Source organism: Azolla caroliniana, unplaced genomic scaffold (assembly GCF_043228905.1).
Source record: "Azolla caroliniana isolate FFs.n. ecotype wild unplaced genomic scaffold, voAzoCaro1.0.p SCAF_17, whole genome shotgun sequence".
Classification (NCBI taxonomy): domain Eukaryota; kingdom Viridiplantae; phylum Streptophyta; class Polypodiopsida; order Salviniales; family Salviniaceae; genus Azolla; species Azolla caroliniana.
This window is the reverse complement of record NW_028230452.1, coordinates 3,081,701-3,100,007: the sequence shown is the minus strand read 5'-3', so window position 1 is coordinate 3,100,007 and position 18,307 is coordinate 3,081,701. Positions and strand designations below refer to the sequence as shown.

Below are 18,307 nucleotides of genomic sequence, written 5' to 3'. Positions count from 1 at the left end.
TATACATTGGCATCTTTCCTTTGAATATAAACATTTATGAAGATTTAGTAGCTAGTTCCTTTATAGGACACAAAGAATTAGTAGATTAAGTTCTTCCTTGCCCAAGTTTTCCGTAGTATTTTGCCCCTCAATTCTGACAAGCCATTTTGGATGTAGCAACCATACAAACATGTGACCTTACAATTTGATCATTGTCTTTTTATTAACAATACAAGATGCTCTTACACTAGTCATATCCAATAGTGATAGGAGAATGGTATGATATCATTTTATCCTGCAAGGTGATGGTTGCCATTTCCTGAATTTATTAATCTTGTGATGACAGCTTTCCTCAAGCATTCACCAATTTCATCATTATTACATATTTTGGCATATTTACTTTGAACAAAAATTACTTATTAGCTTAATTCTCTCCTTAGCCACAAAATTTCAAAACTTTTGAAGTTGCTTCAACATCAAAATTTTGAGGCCATCAAATGTGTATTTCAGTGTCCACGCCATTTTGGATGCAGATCAAGCACGAAGGTGTGACCTCACAGATTAATCCTCGTCTTTTCATTAAGAATACGTTTTGCCCATATACTTGTCACAATTCATAATCATAATAATAATGCACTCAATAATTGGAAAAAGTTATGAAGGGTGGCATTGTGAATTTGTAGTCTACTTGTATAAAATGAACCACTATTTCAACTCACCTTTGAAATATTAAAGTTTTCATCCTCATACATGTAATGTTACCTTACATTGCTGTTAATAGTTATCAAACTCTATGCAACATTGAACACATTGTAGGCAACTCATGTCCCATGAACGGTTTACCTTTTATCCCTTATGATACACAAAGTCGTCCCCTTTTCATTAAAATACATGCTAGAACATGAAATACACTCATTGGAGTACAGTCTCCTTTCCTACCATTGAAAACAAGAAAGACGGAAATACTTCCATTTACTCTTAGAGAAGTATTCACCTAACTATCAAGAAATGATTACTACTAACAACGGTTCTATTTTATCATGCTCAGATTAATCATGATATACTCTCACAAGGATGGCTCTAACATTAGATATTATTAGACGAGTTTGCATTCCTCATGCACATGCTGATGTACTTGGGGCTTTCAAGAAACATAAAGTGGATTGCTTGGTTTTCTTGGTCAATTCTGCAAGCAAGTTTGAAATTTAGCATCTTTACTTTAACAGCAGTCACACATTTATAACCATCTTCAAGAACAAATGCAGACTATAATTATGTACATATATACAAATGTTCTGCTTACTAATATTATATTTTGTGGATGCAACCTCACGATTAATCTTAACACCGCAATTATTCATTTTTTACCTGCAGCTAATTTTGTTGTTCCCTTGGCTGTCATAATCGATGATTTCCACGCTTCATATGAAGCCTTGGATTTCTTCTTTGAAGGGTCCATTCCTGGGACCTGGTAAAGAAAATAAATTCCATGATATATAATGAAGATGTACCACCAGAAAAAATGAAAGGTTGCAAAGATGTTTGGATAACCAACATACCTCAGGCCCATCTTCATCAGCTGAATCAATATCACTATCTGAATAGTCATCTTCATGCTTCCTCTTGTTTGGCAAAGCATCTAGCAAATCTATGAAGTGAGAATTGTGTTATATGCAAGTGTGGGTATAAAAAAATAAAGAAACTCAGAGACATTGGAGGAAAACAAAGAAAATATGGCGGAACATTTTCAAGTTTTCCCTCACATTAAAGGTTATGTAGCATGTAAGCATATATCATAGTTAAATAAGTTTTGGAACATATGAGAAAGTCTACCTCTATTACATTTCACAGACTTTGAGTCTTTCTTTTCCTTCTGAACACCTAGCATGTCCAAACAAAGATCTATCATAGATGTTGCTACCTGCAAAAAAAATGCTTGCTCAAATGTCTCTTCGACATAATCATGTGGGCAAAAGAATTATCAAGTACAAGAGACAAACCGATGTGAATTCCGATTCCGAGGTACCACATATCTCCATTAAGCGTATCTTGTCGACTTTCAGCTGTCAAAATTATCGGATGACAAGCAAACAATCCAGCACCTTATAAAATTTCTCTTCAACAAAATCTAAAAATAATTTGCAATAATAGCATCCATGCTTAATCATGAAGCTATTCCACTATTTTAAACTCATAACATCTCCACAGTTATGGTGATTTACGATCTCAAACTTACACTTCAGATGGAGTGCAGAGGCCTCTGATTTTTTTCATCCTTCAGTGAATGTTTTGTTACCTTCCTTCAATGGGCTTTGAATAAAACACCATATTAATTTTTTATAGGATAATGTCCAGCTGAGGCCACACATCAACATCTCTCTGTTTTCAGGCTCTCATCTTCTATTAAAGAATATTTTGCACAAACAACACAAACGTAATGTTTGCCATCTTCCAAAGGTTGAATTTAATCATTAAATGATGCAGTTGATTCATCAGCATGGCACGCAATTGAATGATACATCTATAAATCCATCCTCTATAACTATATATCCCAAATCCAAATAAAAATGCAGTGATACCTTATTTCTTCCTATGAAGACATGAACACATAAAGAAAGTGCTACCCCTTTAAGCATACCTTATTCTTTTTGGCACAGAGAAAAAATGCAACAGCTGTGAACACAGGACGCCCAAAATCAGCATGGCCTTTGCGTGATTCTGGCAAAGCAGCTATAAACCTCTTTTTGTACCTTCAATCAAAAATCTATCCATGAGAAGCCAAGCATATATAAAGAGTTGGTTTTTATTCTGACCAAACAACCAATACTGAAAAACATACTCCGCCAAAGTCTTATGAACAGAACCTATGAGTCTCACGCAGCCAAACTGAATGGCTAACTCCCGCACATTCAAATCTGGCCTGAAAAGATGCAATTGAAATTTACTCTATTATTTATATTGGATGCTTTAAAACGTTAAACTGTCCACTCATATATGAAAAACCAACCTTAAACCAAGAGCATTCTGCAGGTTTGTTAAAGATCTTATGTAAGCCTTTTCTGATAATCCACTTACTCGTACAGCTTTTTGTCGATCAAAATCAACATGCAACCTTACAAAAAACAATCAATAAGTATGAGAACCAAAGATCAATCCATCTCGTTCTTTCACCATTGCCAGAATATGATATTAGAAATGTGCACTAGTTGCTTATTCACATCAATGTTATTCTTGCATCATGCAAGGGCTATAATCACAGCAGAATACAAGTAAAACCTGGTTGAGATGATGTAGAGGATACTGATGCATTACATTCATAGTGACCATGCCCCTCGTCCTTTATTTGAAATAGAGTAAATTACCTTAATTGAGTAGCAAAGGCCTCTCAAATTTGATTACCTTTTTGACAACTTGCTTTGTGTCATAAAGTTATCCTAAGCAGCAATATAAATTTTCATATTCTTCCAACATTACTTCCATCATATATTATCAGTTATATACTTCACTAATGATAAGCACTGCTTCCACTTTACGGGCCTAAGTTCCAATCAATCCACATAAATTATTTTGCAACATTGTAAGAGATGAGAAGTAAATAGCAATTAGAATCATCTATGGCGTCCATTGAAATCAGCAATTTCAAAGGTCATATGCTATCTTTTCCAATTATTGGCAAACACAACTGCAGTATTCCTATAGACACGCCATAATACCATAGGGTTTCCAAAAAAATATCTTGCACGTTACAAGATATCATTAACTATCCGCAATATCTCAAAATTTCTATTTCACGTGTCTTTAGACCATTCTAAACGATAGCATAAAGCATGTTAGCGTGTTTAAATGGGAGATTTCATTGATAAGTCTGGGTGACTATATCTTATACCAAGCTTTAAGAATAATTCTAAACAATACTATATAAGTCATACCGGATTAATTATATAGAAAAGTATCACTATGTTAGGACCGCAGACACATTGATCGCCTTTTGGTCGTTTCTAAACGAAATCATAAACCGTGTTGGCACGAAAGAATACACTGCATCATTAAGGTCAAGACTGAAAGCTACCTTTTATTCATATGTTTTGTCACTATACACAAAATCGTAAATGTACGTTCATATGCGCAAATAGAAGCTTTATAAAGAAAAGCAAGAAAAATAGGTGTGTATGAAGACGAAAAACACTTACAGAGAACACGCGATCTCGAAACATAAGACGGCCTTGCAGACCTCCCCCTTTGTGAAAGAAAAAACCAGAAATAGCAGAGTGAGATTTTAAAGATCGAGATGGATAAAGAAGAGAGACGCAAAAAATACTAACCAAACCAAAGGCAGATGAGTCGAACTGTAGTTTACTGAGGCGTTCGAGCTCCTGCGCTTTTCTGATCACGGCAGGAAATCCAGACATGCCGAGCCTGTCGCGCAAATCCATTGCCAAAGAGAGAAGAAGAAGCAGAAGGAGAAGACGATGACTGCGTCGACGCCCCACCGAATATTGCAAGAAGGAATCGCCATAGCTGTGTTACGTGTATGTGAAAATCTGGCGGGAAAACAAGGGAAAGGAAAGATTTCAGACTCGAGTTTCTCTCCTTTGTGTTTGTGTGTGTTTGGGGCCAGGGGAGAAGGGGCAGGGACCAAAGGGGCGGGGGGGGGGGAGGGGAGGGAGAGAAGAGAGTTGTGGCAAGAACTTTGTTGAAGGTGCTCGAAAGTCCCGAGATAGAATGGCATAACTATTCGCCTTGCAAGCTAGATATTCAGTGTAGACTTTGACAAAGACGAGGATCGTTGATTGAATTTTGGCGTAGGGCATACAGTATAGTAACTGTCATAACCAAGTTCCAACAATTATGCGGTCGATTCGGTGTAGAGCATGCTTGTATTAATTATTGCATACCATCTACAGTTGAAGGGGTTTTAGGACAGTTGATTCTTTAGACATCTACCTTTTTTGTACATGTTGCTTATTAAGATATGCAAGCATGTATAAATGATAAAGGAGTGTGTATTTATTCATATTTAAATATAACCATTTTAGTTTGTAAAACCTCGTAGATGTCTAAAGAATTTTATTAGATACATGACATCGAATCACATTTTCCCGTAGGGATTAACATAATTGATGCCTTGGAGTGTTGCACTTCCTTAGCTCACTGCCACGTCCTAGTGGATTGCCTTCCTCTCAATGGGCTAACTAGATTATTGGGGAACGTCACTCCCCGATGGGTATGATTATGTCATACATCAACTTATAAAAGCACTTACCTTGTTACGGGCATGACCATACAATATCCCGTGATGAGAATTTACCGTAGTATTCTATGCATGTGGATAAGTGCGAGGGCTAAACGAGAGTGTAAAGAAGGGGAGGATTACTTTTAATCCTTGGGATTAAGACAACCCGTTAGGCCAAGTGTGAACTTGCCTGGGACCCTTGGGTCTTGTTATAAATATGAGGCCTAGCTACCCTCATTTGATCATCACTTGACTACTACGTCGAGACTCTGTTTCGCGGTGGGTCAACTCTTGTAGTGAACATGCTAGCACCATGTACGACTTGACGCCACGACAGTGGTATGGGACGTTGATCGAGGCTCGAGTCTATCTCAATCCCTTCATCAGGGATAGTTGGGTGGATCGGCACCCTTCTTTCTCTCTCTCCTTTCTTGTTTCATATATCTTTTATCCTTATCAAATGCTTACGTTAGACCATCGCTCTAACATACCCCATCAACCACTTAAGCCTCAAAGACTTCTTAAGTTAATACAAATTAAGACACACTTAATCACGTGTTAGTCTCGATTAAATGGACAATCATTGTATATGAAACATAAGAGGTGTCTCAATTAAATAGATATTTATTAAAAAGAAATAACATATATATCTCAAATAATTAGGTGAAAACACTATACTGATGGCGCTTACTAGATGTAGAGGTTAGAGAATAAGGACCAAAAGGTAACCCCAAAGTTATGGCTCACGATGGCCCCTTTGATGTTACGGCTATTGCCCTTCCTTTTATACAAATTGGAAACCCCAAAAGTTCCCTTTCACATAACAAGCCCATTGGTCATTGACGTTCATACAACCAATAGTTGAAATTGCAATTTTCAGAGCCTTGTATAGTTTATTACAACTAAAAAAACATGACATTATTTTCCTTGATAGACATGTGCATCCAATTTATGGTATGCATTATTATTATTTTGCAACGACAAACCTTAATATCTTGCTCCATGTTGTTATCTGGATAAGACATTATTGAGTTAAAATATATATGATATTCTTGAAGTCTGTTATCACGACACAACAATTCAGAGTCATATACCATACACTTTTCAAGCATTAGAAGAAACAAATCGCACTTTTCTAACAAGAAGGAGAATGTTTAGTTCTGCTTGGTCGTGGATGTCAACTTTTGACACGACATTGGTTTGACCTTGGTATGAACCATGTGCTTTCCAAGTGGACATGGCTTGCCTGGTTAGTGGTTAATTCATTATATTGGGAGAAGTGCTAAAAGTCGGGGTTAGTTTACCATTTTATTGATCGAATAACACATATTTATATTCGAGTTTGGGTTGATCATTTGGAAAATAATATTAACTTTGACACGTTTGGGGAAATAGATAAGACTTAGGGGAAATTTCAAAGTTTTTCCTTTTTCTCAATATGCTAATTTTATTTTGTGTTTGATATTCTTAACATTATATTATGTCCATCAATGTCGTGGTTGTTCGATCTTTCTCATTAGCCAAAATTATTGGAGAATTTCCCTATTGCTAAAATGTTATCAATTCGAATGTAAAATTTCATCTATAATTGTTTCTTGAACTTCTTTTCCAACGTTGTCATAATTATGTATTCTTACAAATCCCACAGAGCAATGGATTCCCATGGACTTTCTATCTATTTATTTTTCTTAGTCTTGTAATATCATATAAGAACAATTTGGCCGTTGCAACTATAAAAGGTATCCATGGCACACTATATCTTAGTTTTTTTGTACCCAATTTTCTGCATCACTTGCATGATGTGCATTTTATGATTGATGCAATGGATACTTTTGATTTAGAATGCATTGGTCATACTATCCTAATTATAGGCCACGAGAATCTCTTAATCTCTGATGCACATCTAACTCAGCAACATACAATGCGTAACAATATAAGCTAGTCTTTGGTCGTCAATAAAGGAGTTCACACATGTTTTATATGGAAGTATAAATATAAAATTGTCATTGATTATTTATAATGTTTTGGATAACACACTAATTGCATACTTGTGCAAATTGGAACTTTGTTTGTATAAACATTTTTGTTTTGATTATTGTCCAGTTTGACTATAGTCAAAATAAATTGCTATCTTATTTCATTGTTGGTTTGGGGGTTATATATAAGTTGTTAGCTACAACTCATTTGGATTTTAGTTAGCAACCATGGTGTTTCACATATACTTCCTAATTATTGCCACATGCATTCACCGTGACAATTCTAATCGAGTAATAAGAGTAATTCATTTCTTAGTTCTAGGTGTGAATGCAATAGATGGTTAATTAATTTGCATGAAGAACATTGTAGATGAAGGGAAAGCCATGTTCAACGAAAAGGAACATCAACAATGAGATTAACAAAATCATGTCTAATGAGAATATGATAAATTGCATAATGTAATGTTAATATTGTTTAGTGAGAAAATGATTTAACTATGGAATGTAATTCTAACATGCCATTGACAAATGAGTGAAAAAAAAAGCTCATGGATGGTGCACTCTCCAAATCTAAATTTAAGTCCCCCTTATTGCAAAAACATTTGGTAGTAACAAAAAGGCATCAAAAGCTACGAAGAATAATGTGATTTCTACAAGCTCTAATGGAACATATATGTTGTTAATAATATAAAGCAACATGTTTGTTTAATTATAAGGGAGAAACATGTAATTCATGTTCTAAGGTTCAAAACAGTAATACAACTTTGTCATGGGTATTGGATATATCTAAATAATCATATATCATGCACTTAACCTCATGACACTCATGGAGAGAGTTGGAACTTCTCTATTTGAAAACAACATATGAATCAAATGTGCAATAGCAATAGACGATAGACAAACAAACACATGTCAACAAACATTGAATTGAATTGATCTATAATGATTTACATACATTTTCATCTTTGGGTGCATGGTGGTTGACATGTGTTGGTATGTATATCTATGACTAGATCCTCGAATCCTTGAGAGTACTTGCTTATATTATGGTACATAGCACGCCAAGTTCCAACCATCCATGGGAATAATGTCTCACAAATTGAGTAACTCCAAAACAATCACACTATACAAGAAAGTTCATCAACTTATCGTTAGAAGGCTATGTATGTACATATTTATAACTATAGGCAAAGTATATGGGATTATATTTTGTCTCTATGTCTTTATTTTGCAGAGTTAAAAGTTTAAAAGCAGAAAAACATGCACACATAGACACAGCCTGAAGAAAGTGCGGAAGAATATTAGGGGCTACATCGATCCTATCGCGTGTTCCCGTTTCTCTTCTCCAAGCTCCACAGTGGCAGATCGATCTACATGCCGAGCTCCACCACAGGTAACCAGTTCTCTTTCCATCATATCGCCTTCACCCAGAAAAACTTTCATTCATCCATTCCTCACTTTTCATTTACAACATTCCCTTCTTTCACACCTTGAGAGCAGTTGATCCAATATTTCAGCTTAATTAACGCTGCTAAAAGCAAAATTTTGTTTCATGTTCCATGTTCCTCACTTTAATTTCAATAACAGCAACGGTAATCACATGTTATTGTCTAAATTCCATGAATTCTTGACCCAGTCACATGATCGTTTACTTCATTTTGTTTCCCAGCGGACAGTTTGAATTCCCTGCGCAAGATGGAGTTCATATCTCAGAAGAGACCAGCTAAGCGACAAAGACAACCACGACAAGTCCGCATAATTTGGATTCCATTTACAAAGAACGAGAATTTGCATTCTAGATCAGAGCCATAGTTTTCTGTAAATGCATTATATAATTGCAATACTTTGCCACTATTTTGATCAGGTGAGGTCAGACCAGGTTGTAGCGGGGGAATCTAGCTTTGATCGTGGCCGTGAAGGACATCTCAATACTGATGTCGTGGAAGAGAACGTTGAAGTACACACTAGCGTTGACGTTGCTCAGCGAACAGCTAGCGAGAACAGTACACAGAAGGATAATATTGTGGTTGAAATGGAAATTTCTGAGGATAAATGTCAGGAAAGAATCAACATGTCAGTAGAAATGGAGTCTGGAATACAGGAGATTCGTCAGAGAATGGACAACTTCACGCACCAGGTATGAAAATTTGCTTCTAATCCCTTCCCTTTTTTGTGTCGACCATTGTCTTTTTTTATGTCGTATTCTATACTGTGTCATTCGGAATAGAAAACAAATAAATACAGACTACACACTGAAAGACAAAAAGACAGCTCGAATCGTAATTAGAATAAATAAGCACAATCAACATCTTGGATCATGGCTAAAATCTCCCATTAATGTTATGCGAGAGCAGGATTAAGTAGACCGATAACATCAACTGAACAGACGAAAATAATCCTTTAATAGAACAATACTGTCTTCTATTCTTCTCTGTCTCTGACTTTCTCTCACTCTTTCCCTCGTCAGTATCTCCAGATATTTTCTTTCTCCGGCGTCAATATCTCCAGACCCCTTACGTTGCTATTTTCTTTCCAGCTCTGTATGTCACGTAGTAATTATGATCTATTACTGTTGAAATATACGCTGTTTGCCTCCACTATTTTGAAGCTGACGGCTTTACTGTCTTGGCCCCTACCTCCATGGTAAATTGCTTGAAATTTGAAATCTCCGCTTAGCGTTATAATACCTTCTGTCTGACCATCATGACAGGTTTCTGGACTTCTGGAGGAGGTGAAAAACTTCTTCACCGAAACAGTAAATGCTTTTGAAGACCGCCTTGTTGAGTATCCTTTGATAATTTGCAGATGCATTACAGATAATGTATACTCATGAATGGCAAGAATATTAGCATAGAGAAATCCACATATTGTGAAGTGTTAGCGCATTCAATTTAAAACAAAACCTACTTACGTTTAAATCTCTAATTCCTGTTGGTCACATTTGCATGCATAGGTCCATATAACGACGTCAAAGTTTGCTTAACTATTTCCTGCAGACTTCATCAATCTCAAATAGAAAGCTGGGAGGAGGAAATACGTCAAATGGCAATTGTTGACTGCGAGAATGAAGAGACGAAACTCCGCCTAAAAAATGCTCAGGAGCTCCTCGGCAGTTATTTAAATAGTTAGGTCACGATGAAGCTGCATCCAGAATTACACAAATGGTTTTACTGAACGAACCTCAAAGAGTTGCAGAAAGTAGCCGTCTAAACGAACCTGTTTATTTTGGATCTTTTTTTATAACAATAGGTGTGCAATATACTAATGCAAAACGTAGATAGAAAGAAATCTGTGTAAATCTAATTTTGAACCTGCGTATAAGTATTGCTCTCGTCTACGATTGTATCATTTATGCATGTATAACTTACAGGATTGATGCTTGCTGAAATTCTTCTATCCAATTCGTGGCTAAGGTCGTGCCATAAATCCTGATGGTTTCGTAAAAGCTCACGTGTTAAATCCTTGAATCGTCATCACATATGAAATCTGTCAATGTAAATAATCCTTGCAGACTGGTCAAAACTCTTCAATAATCGTTACTATTATCAATAAGATCAATAAGTATTTCTTTGATTAATCTTTTCATAGTCATCGATAAACCTTTCTCGTATATATCAACGACTGAACCTATCATCAACGAATCATCTTGATTATAATCTATACCATCAACTAATCTATGTTGATTAATCTATATCATCTCCTTATCATTCACTAATCTATTTTGATTGATTCTTAGCATTTATCAACCTTGTTCTCGTTAATCCTTATCATTCTTCAACCTTCCCCACTCAAGCTTTTATCACCTATTCTTCATTGACTTCGTCCTTCCACTTATTTGTCATTATCTTCGTATCCACCTTTTTTTGTGAGAAAAGGTTATCCAATTTTGTTTAAAAATTTGTGAGAAGTGGAACGCACACTTTAATGACCAAGTCTTAGCCAAGTCGAAAGAGATGAGCGTTAAAACTGGGGACTTCCAACTAGAAAATTAGCCACGAGAGACCAACGATAAAACCAAAGGCAAAAAGGGAAATGCCACTTTGTTGATCTCGTGCAGTGTTGGAAATTTGCCACAAGAGACCAACGATAAAACCAAAGGCAAAAAGGGAAATGCCACTTTTTGATCTCGTGCAATGTTGGAAATTTGCCACGAGAGACCAACGATAAAACCAATGACAATAAGGGAAATGCCACTTTTTTAAAAACAACTTCTTGCAATGTTGGAAATTTGCAAATACCAAATGGAGAATTATACATTGATCAATGGGGAGGCCAATGTCAGACATTTGAGATCTCAATAATGGTAGCCTATTTTTGAAGTCCTCTTTGGATGCTTACTTATATGCATAGGTATGAGAAGAGTGCAAAAATAAGTATCCAAACAGAACTTCAAAATATGGAAAAAGGATATGATACACTTATATGTCAAGAGATAATGGAATAGAAAGAACTATATAGTTGTCATTAATCTCCGAAACGGCCCATGAGATCTAGCAAGAAATCATGAATGGCAATGTTATCTCATCTATATGATAGAAGGATGACTTAATTGAAATAAATAAAAAATGCATCAAGTCATTGCAATATTCACATGGTATATGCTAGGTGGAAATAAGGATATTTATCAACTCGATTAGATTACAATTGACAACCTCATAGGCTATGATATTTATTGTAGACTCGTCCAAGATGGCGATGTTTGCAAACCAAGGAAAGTGTTGGGGGTAGATAAATTTTGTTATCATCCTTTTGGAAGTGTGGAGGCACACAATTTTATTTTTAACATCTATGGAAGACCATTTGTGATATATAGATATAGATATAGATATACCTATATACCTATATACATATACTGTATACATATACATACATACATACATACATACATATATATATATATATATATACATATATACATATACACTGAGAGAGAGCATCAAGTACAACCAATGCAATATTAGCGGAGGGATGTTACACACAAGATATAAGGATTGCAGTAGAGTTGGTGCATAGACTTAATTCATTTTGGCATAAGAGAGCAAATGCATTATATCATATATTAGGACTACCAAAAAACACTATACATACACCTCATTTTCTCCAAGTTTTATTCATGTAGGACGAGCACATGGAGTATCCTTGTGCCAAGTGCACATACACATGTTTTATATTGGGGAGAGAAGTAAATGCACAATGAAGGCCAAAATATTCACATGCTTATCTTGTGTGGCAAGAGGCAAGAATATTCTAGAGGAACCACATGCATAATTCTACTAAAATTGTCTTAAAAGACCTTCCAAATAAAAGTTCATGCTTATTAGGTTATTCAAGGTGAAAGAGTAAGGCCCTTTGAGCAAGTACTATGCACCTCAAGGCTTTCCTTCCCACAGTTTGACAAGTCTAAACGATGCACATCTTTTATACAACGACATAGATAACAATCACGTGATTATCATAGACCACATAACCATCTAATAGATTGATATTTAATCTTCCTTCGATATTTTCAAACATTATCTTCCCCACAAACACTTAGTACAATAAAACGCACATAGGCTAGATCGAATGCCTCCATGAATAGAAATCCATGTCCACAAGACACACACTCAAGGCCAAGTTGCCTCTGGGGTAGTTAAAAATGCAGCATTATCCTGTTCGGAATGGACGCCCAAGTGTCTTGGGCTCGGGTTGTTTCATGTGTGCATTGTCTCTCTTAAGATCGAAGTTTAGTGCGAGTAAGTAACGTGAGTTCCAACTTTAATATTTTACTCATCAACTTTAATGTAAATCACAAATGTTTTTTTCCCTCAAATGTTCACATTTTGCGTTTTCAGACAGTCCAGGAACAATTATTCTCTCTCTAGGGCTACCAAACGCTTTTTCTTTCTCAGTGTGCGGTGTGCGTGCTCTCACACAGTCTTCTACTACATACCAGGTTCTTCTTCTTTTTCGTCTTTTTCTCCTTCTTCTTCTCCATAGCAGGTTCTTCTTCTTCTTCTTCTCAGGTACCATACCACGAACGCCATTTTCCTGTTCTTCTTCTTTGCCGTTCTTTCTCGTTTCCGCTTTCAATCAAATTCCTTGAAATTGTTTTCGCTTTCCCAGCTCTTCTTCTTCAAGCTTGTTAGACAAAGGATCGGCTCACCTTCTCCGCGTCTTCCTGTTTCAAGTGGGTTTTGGTGCTTCTAAATCAAAGGAAAAAAATGCAGTCTTCTCATCTTTTGCTCGAGGAGCCCATCCGTCTGGCTTCCATCCTGGAGCCATCTAAACCTGTAAGCGTTGAGAAGAAATCCCACTCTTTCATAAGCTGTTTTTGCACCGAAATGAAGCTACTCTTTTTCTGGGATATGCTGTTATTCCCATAAAATTCCATTCTATATTAACATATTTCAACAAAATCCGCTCTTTATGTGGTGAAATAACTTATTATTTCCATAAAAATCCACTTTTTCTTTATTACATATGAATGTTTGCATCACAACTCACTCTTTAATAATCTTTCCTTGTTCCTTTACATCTATTCACGTAACATCCTAGCTCTTATTACCCCTATGATCTCTTTTGCAGTCGTTCTTTCCAGCAATGACCAAGATCATTGGAACGTTGGGGTCAAAATCCCGGTCTATTGAAGTGATAGAGGCATGCTTAAAGGCTGGAATGTCAGGTCGTTTTCTGCCCTTTCTTATTTTTGATTCTCTCTATTAAGCGTAAATGCATATATTCAGTCAAAGGAGTGAAGTTTTGATAGTTATGAAGCTCAATCTTGGAATAGGACTGAAATACTGATACTTTTAAACCTCCTCTCTAGGAATTAGAATGAGATCCTGATTAGTTAGAAGATTTTTTATTACTTCACATGTAATTTATTCAAATTTTTTTGTGATTCTCCAGTGGCTCGCTTCGACTTTTCATGGGGTGATGACGAATATCATCAAGTTACCTTGGAGAATCTGAAGAAGGCAGTCAAGAGTACTAAAAAGCTGTGTGCTGTAAGCTGACTATTTCTTTACTGTTTAAAGTAGGCTCATTTTTGAGTAAGAAAGGGTACACATTCTGAGTAAGAAATGGCGCTGGGAAGTTCTAAAGACTGTTAAACCAGCTTTTAACAGCAAGATTTTGGCTACATGTAACTCTTCTCCTTTACACAGGTTATGCTGGATACTGTGGGGCCTGAGCTACAAGTTTTCAACAAGAGTGAAAAACCAATCGCACTTGAAGCTGATGCACTCGTGACTATATCATCAGATACATCACTAGATGCCTCATCTGAAATTCTTCCAATCAATTATGCTGATTTTGCTAGTGTAGGTGTCCTGAGCCCAAAAATTGTATGTTCCTCTCTATGGTTTTTCAGTGGTGTTGAGCAACATTTGTGGGATTTCTTTTGTGACAGGCTGTTAAACCAGGGAATACCATTTTTGTTGGTCAATATCTGTTCACTGGAAGTGAGACCACTTCAGTTTGGCTTGAGGTTTAGTTATTTGTCTCTATCAACACAGATCATGCTTTTGTTTTGCAATCTTTTCCATTTGGTTCCATATGTTTACTCTGCAGAGTTCTGATAACTTACTTTACTCCAGGTGAAGGAAATCAAAGGCAAAGATGTCCTCTGTCTCGTGAAAAACAGTGCAACTCTGGCAGGTTCACTCTTCACTGCACATGCTTCGCAGGTTCATATTGATCTTCCCACCTTGACAGAAGCAGACAAGGAGGTATGTTTTTTGCTACCTTACTGCTGTTCTTGTGGCTTTGCGTGGCGTCTCCTTTTCTGGGTCTTAAACTGCACATTACTTTCATGGATTTTTGCTGTTGCATTCATGTTGTGGAGATTTGGCTAACACCATTTTGAAATCAAATTAGGCAATTGCAACATGGGGAGTACGCAATAGCATTGACTTCCTTTCTCTGTCTTATACTCGCCATGCGGAGGATGTTCGTGCGGTATGTCTGTTGTCGAGGGGATTGATTTATTGTATTGGGTAGAAAATTTGCACTCTATCATGTGTGGTGTGCACTGTATTTGATGCTGATGGATCATGCAATGCATGGCTGTCTCAGGCTCGGGCTCATCTTGCGAAATTTGGAGACTTAAATCAAACACAAATATTTGCAAAAATTGAGAATGTAGAGGTATGGGATAATACTCAAGTTAACAATATTTTCAAAATCTGACAGGAATTAAGCTTTATGGTGTAACCATAGCAGTTTATATTAGTAATTCTATATAACCTGACAAAGTTCCTTGATTTGATTATGAATGGTTGCTGATGTTTCTCTAGGGGCTCAAACATTTTGATGAGATATTACAAGAAGCAGATGGAATCATCCTTTCACGTGGAAACTTGGGGATTGATCTTCCACCAGAGAAGGTCAGTGGAAATCCATTACATGGCATTGGAAACATATTGTGATCCATACCTAATCTGTTCATGTTGTGTGGTTTCAGGTCTTTTTGTTCCAAAAGGCTGCAGTGCACAAATGCAACATGGCTGGTAAACCTGCGGTAGTTACACGTGTTGTTGATAGTATGACTGATACTCCTCGACCTACTCGTGCAGAAGCAACAGATGTTGCAAATGCTGTTCTAGATGGTAAATTTTATTCATTTCAACCCTATAATTGTGATCTTATTATAAATAAAGGAAGATCATTCTCTATTTCCAAAATCTGTATGCCTTGCAAACGCTGTTTTTGATTGTAATTATAACAAGTCCAGCCTAATAGCAATTTCATTCTTGGTGTATTTTATGATCTTATTATAGACAAAAGATGCACATTTCTGTGCCTCATGATTCATTGCTCCATGTGCTACCTGTAGGGACTGATGCCATCCTTCTAGGAGCAGAGACACTTCGTGGTCTATATCCTGTTGATACTATTTCAACGGTCGGGAAGATATGTGCTGAGGTGGGAACTCATTTGCTTTTGAATGTTAGAGCCTATCCTCTACATGGATGCATGAAACTAGAGAAGCAATAAATGTGTTTTGTTGCTTTGCAGGCCGAGAAGGTTTACAATCAAGCTGTGTATTTTAAGAAAACAGTGAAATACATTGGTGAGCCAATGACACATCTTGAGTCAATAGCTTCATCTGCTGTAAGTTCATTCTCATTAAGTCTTTATTTAGAATAATTACTTACTCAATGGTACTATTAATGCTTATGTGATGTTCATGCAGGTTCGAGCTGCTATTAAGGTGAAAGCATCGGTAATTGTGGTATTCACGTCATCTGGGAGAGCTGCCAGGTATATATTAAAACATGAATTTAACAAGTGGCTCTCTCAAGCCAAGAAATAATGTTTGTATTTGAATGTATTACTTGTATCATGAGGTTTGTTCATCATGCAGGGACATAAGCCATGTACATTTAGTTATTTCACTATAAATCTTACAAAATGTTTTCATCAGTGCAAAATCATTCCCACCTTTATAATAGTGATGGTTAATAGTTTATCTGTGATGTTCCATAATTTGTTGGATTTATTCTGGATAGGACAATTCTATAATATGCAGTATGGATATAATGTTATTTATCTTGATATAACCAGATTGATTGCAAAATATAGGCCAACAATGCCTGTTCTATCGGTGGTAATTCCTAGGTTGACCACCAATCAATTACGTTGGAGTTTCACTGGCGCATTTCAGGTGAGAGAATATGCTACAGCTTTTCCCATCTCATGAATATGAAGGATTTCTACCAAATCTCTTTCAATTCTGTCTTGTATGGCATGATGCAATTTCTTCTCTTGGTTGTAGCTATTGTTTATATCCTTACATATGAGGATAAGATCTAGTTTGAATCTTTCTGACTCATTTTTTTATGATAGTGGCCTGTGGGTTAGAATACTGTGTTTTACCCATGGATACCTTCAGTTTTCTCTTTTGATTGTGGTTCCATGTTTCTTCTGAATTTATTTTAATTCACTGGCTCTTGTTTTTTGCGTTATAGTTTTGCTTATTTCTGGTTCTGTATGATGTTATGTTTTCTAATATGAATATTGTAGTATATTACTTGGAACAATTGATACATATGCCACAGATTAACCATATTTTTAAGTTTTAATTTGCATTTATATATATATATATATATATATATATATATATATATATTGTTTAAGGACTGATTGTATTGCTGTTTCTTCTATTCTTTCTCTGTGCATAAATCTAATAGGTAGATAGTGTGATAAGCCCTCAGATTTCAGTTAGCAGATCGAAATTGGATATTGTAATGAACAGAGATGAATGAGAACTCCATTTCGCTGCTGGTGCTCTGTACTCATTCTTTTTGTTGTAGTCTTAGCCCTTATGGCTTTAATATTCACTCTTAAACGCCTTTCTGGACATTTGGTGCTCTGTACTCGTTCTTTCTGTTGTAGTCTTAGCCATTATTGCTTCAGTAATCACTCTTAAACGTCTTTCTGGACATTTGGTATCTTTGATATTATATTTTTTGACGAATCAACAAATTTCATGTTCATGAGTACTTAATATTTCATCGTCAGTTGCTCAGTATTCGTCTTTCTAACTATCTGCAGGCAAGGCAATGCTTAGTTATCCGTGGTATATTTCCAATGCTGGCAGACCCTAGGCATCCTGTAAGTTCTGTTTCATATGCATCACTAGATTGAATTATATGGTATTGTTTTGTTTCACACATTGCATGGTACATCACTTGGATTACAGGCAGAAGCAACCAATGCTACCAACGAGTCTGTGTTGAAGGTTGCGTTGGATCATGGGAAAGCTGCAGGAATTATCAAGCCGCATGATCGTATAGTTGTGTGCCAGAAAGTAGGAGATTCATCTGTTGTAAAGATCATAGAGCTTGAAGAGTAAAGGAACTGATGAGGTATTCCTAACATATATGTTTCAGAAAGTGCATGGGATGGCACATATTTTGTTTGCAGGAACATCATGGTTTATTACTATTATAACAAGTTACACCACAAGGTGTTCAATATGAATTATATGAACTTTTCTTGCATATTTTTGAGGCTGTATGCCAATAATGCATAGAAAAATGATGTAACATATGTACAACTACTGCCTGCTAATTTATTAACTTTTGCAAATTATTAATTGGACCCAAATGAATGTCAGTTTTTTATTTATTGA

The 18,307-nt window shown here is 36.1% G+C and overlaps 3 protein-coding genes across 3 annotated transcripts; 2 read left to right on the top strand and 1 right to left on the bottom strand.

Moving 5' to 3' along the window:
* Window positions 1–854: 854 nt before the first annotated feature.
* On the bottom strand, window positions 855–4,482 carry ORC6 (origin recognition complex protein 6). Its single transcript, XM_087332815.1, has 10 exons — window positions 4,302–4,482; window positions 4,170–4,216; window positions 2,987–3,091; window positions 2,819–2,899; window positions 2,618–2,729; window positions 1,980–2,042; window positions 1,813–1,900; window positions 1,539–1,627; window positions 1,348–1,447; window positions 855–1,165 (listed from the first exon to the last, which is right to left on the bottom strand). Exons 1-10 carry the CDS (start codon window positions 4,410–4,412, stop codon window positions 1,095–1,097), a joined length of 867 nt encoding a protein of 288 aa, XP_087188941.1. The 5' UTR covers window positions 4,413–4,482; the 3' UTR covers window positions 855–1,094.
* A 3,981-nt stretch (window positions 4,483–8,463) lies between these two features.
* LOC147852826 (knotted 1-binding protein) lies at window positions 8,464–10,708 on the top strand. The gene is made up of 5 exons (XM_087333396.1): window positions 8,464–8,581; window positions 8,858–8,937; window positions 9,053–9,325; window positions 9,899–9,972; window positions 10,185–10,708. The coding sequence occupies exons 1-5, from the start codon at window positions 8,563–8,565 to the stop codon at window positions 10,315–10,317; spliced, it is 579 nt and encodes a 192-aa protein (XP_087189522.1). The 5' UTR covers window positions 8,464–8,562; the 3' UTR covers window positions 10,318–10,708.
* Window positions 10,709–13,162: 2,454 nt separating this feature from the next.
* On the top strand, window positions 13,163–18,307 carry LOC147852825 (pyruvate kinase 1, cytosolic-like). The gene is made up of 16 exons (XM_087333133.1): window positions 13,163–13,460; window positions 13,756–13,852; window positions 14,080–14,177; window positions 14,337–14,492; window positions 14,582–14,659; window positions 14,769–14,900; window positions 15,049–15,129; window positions 15,247–15,318; window positions 15,468–15,557; window positions 15,635–15,779; window positions 16,007–16,095; window positions 16,189–16,284; window positions 16,367–16,434; window positions 16,738–16,837; window positions 17,728–17,787; window positions 17,876–18,307. Exons 1-16 carry the CDS (start codon window positions 13,392–13,394, stop codon window positions 18,026–18,028), a joined length of 1,584 nt encoding a protein of 527 aa, XP_087189259.1. The 5' UTR covers window positions 13,163–13,391; the 3' UTR covers window positions 18,029–18,307.

Coding starts and splice junctions, on each gene's coding strand:
- ORC6 (XM_087332815.1), bottom strand. CDS start 4,412: ATGGATTTGCGCGACAGGCTCGGCATGTCTGGATTTCCTGCCGTGATC. Junction 1,901..1,979: donor CGGAATCGGAATTCACATCG/GTTTGTCTCTTG, acceptor TTTTTTTTGCAG/GTAGCAACATCTATGATAGA. Junction 1,448..1,538: donor CTGATGAAGATGGGCCTGAG/GTATGTTGGTTA, acceptor TTTCTTTACCAG/GTCCCAGGAATGGACCCTTC.
- LOC147852826 (XM_087333396.1), top strand. Junction 8,938..9,052: donor GACAAAGACAACCACGACAA/GTCCGCATAATT, acceptor TATTTTGATCAG/GTGAGGTCAGACCAGGTTGT. Junction 9,326..9,898: donor TGGACAACTTCACGCACCAG/GTATGAAAATTT, acceptor CCATCATGACAG/GTTTCTGGACTTCTGGAGGA.
- LOC147852825 (XM_087333133.1), top strand. CDS start 13,392: ATGCAGTCTTCTCATCTTTTGCTCGAGGAGCCCATCCGTCTGGCTTCC. Junction 14,493..14,581: donor ATTATGCTGATTTTGCTAGT/GTAGGTGTCCTG, acceptor CTTTTGTGACAG/GCTGTTAAACCAGGGAATAC. Junction 15,130..15,246: donor ATGCGGAGGATGTTCGTGCG/GTATGTCTGTTG, acceptor TGGCTGTCTCAG/GCTCGGGCTCATCTTGCGAA.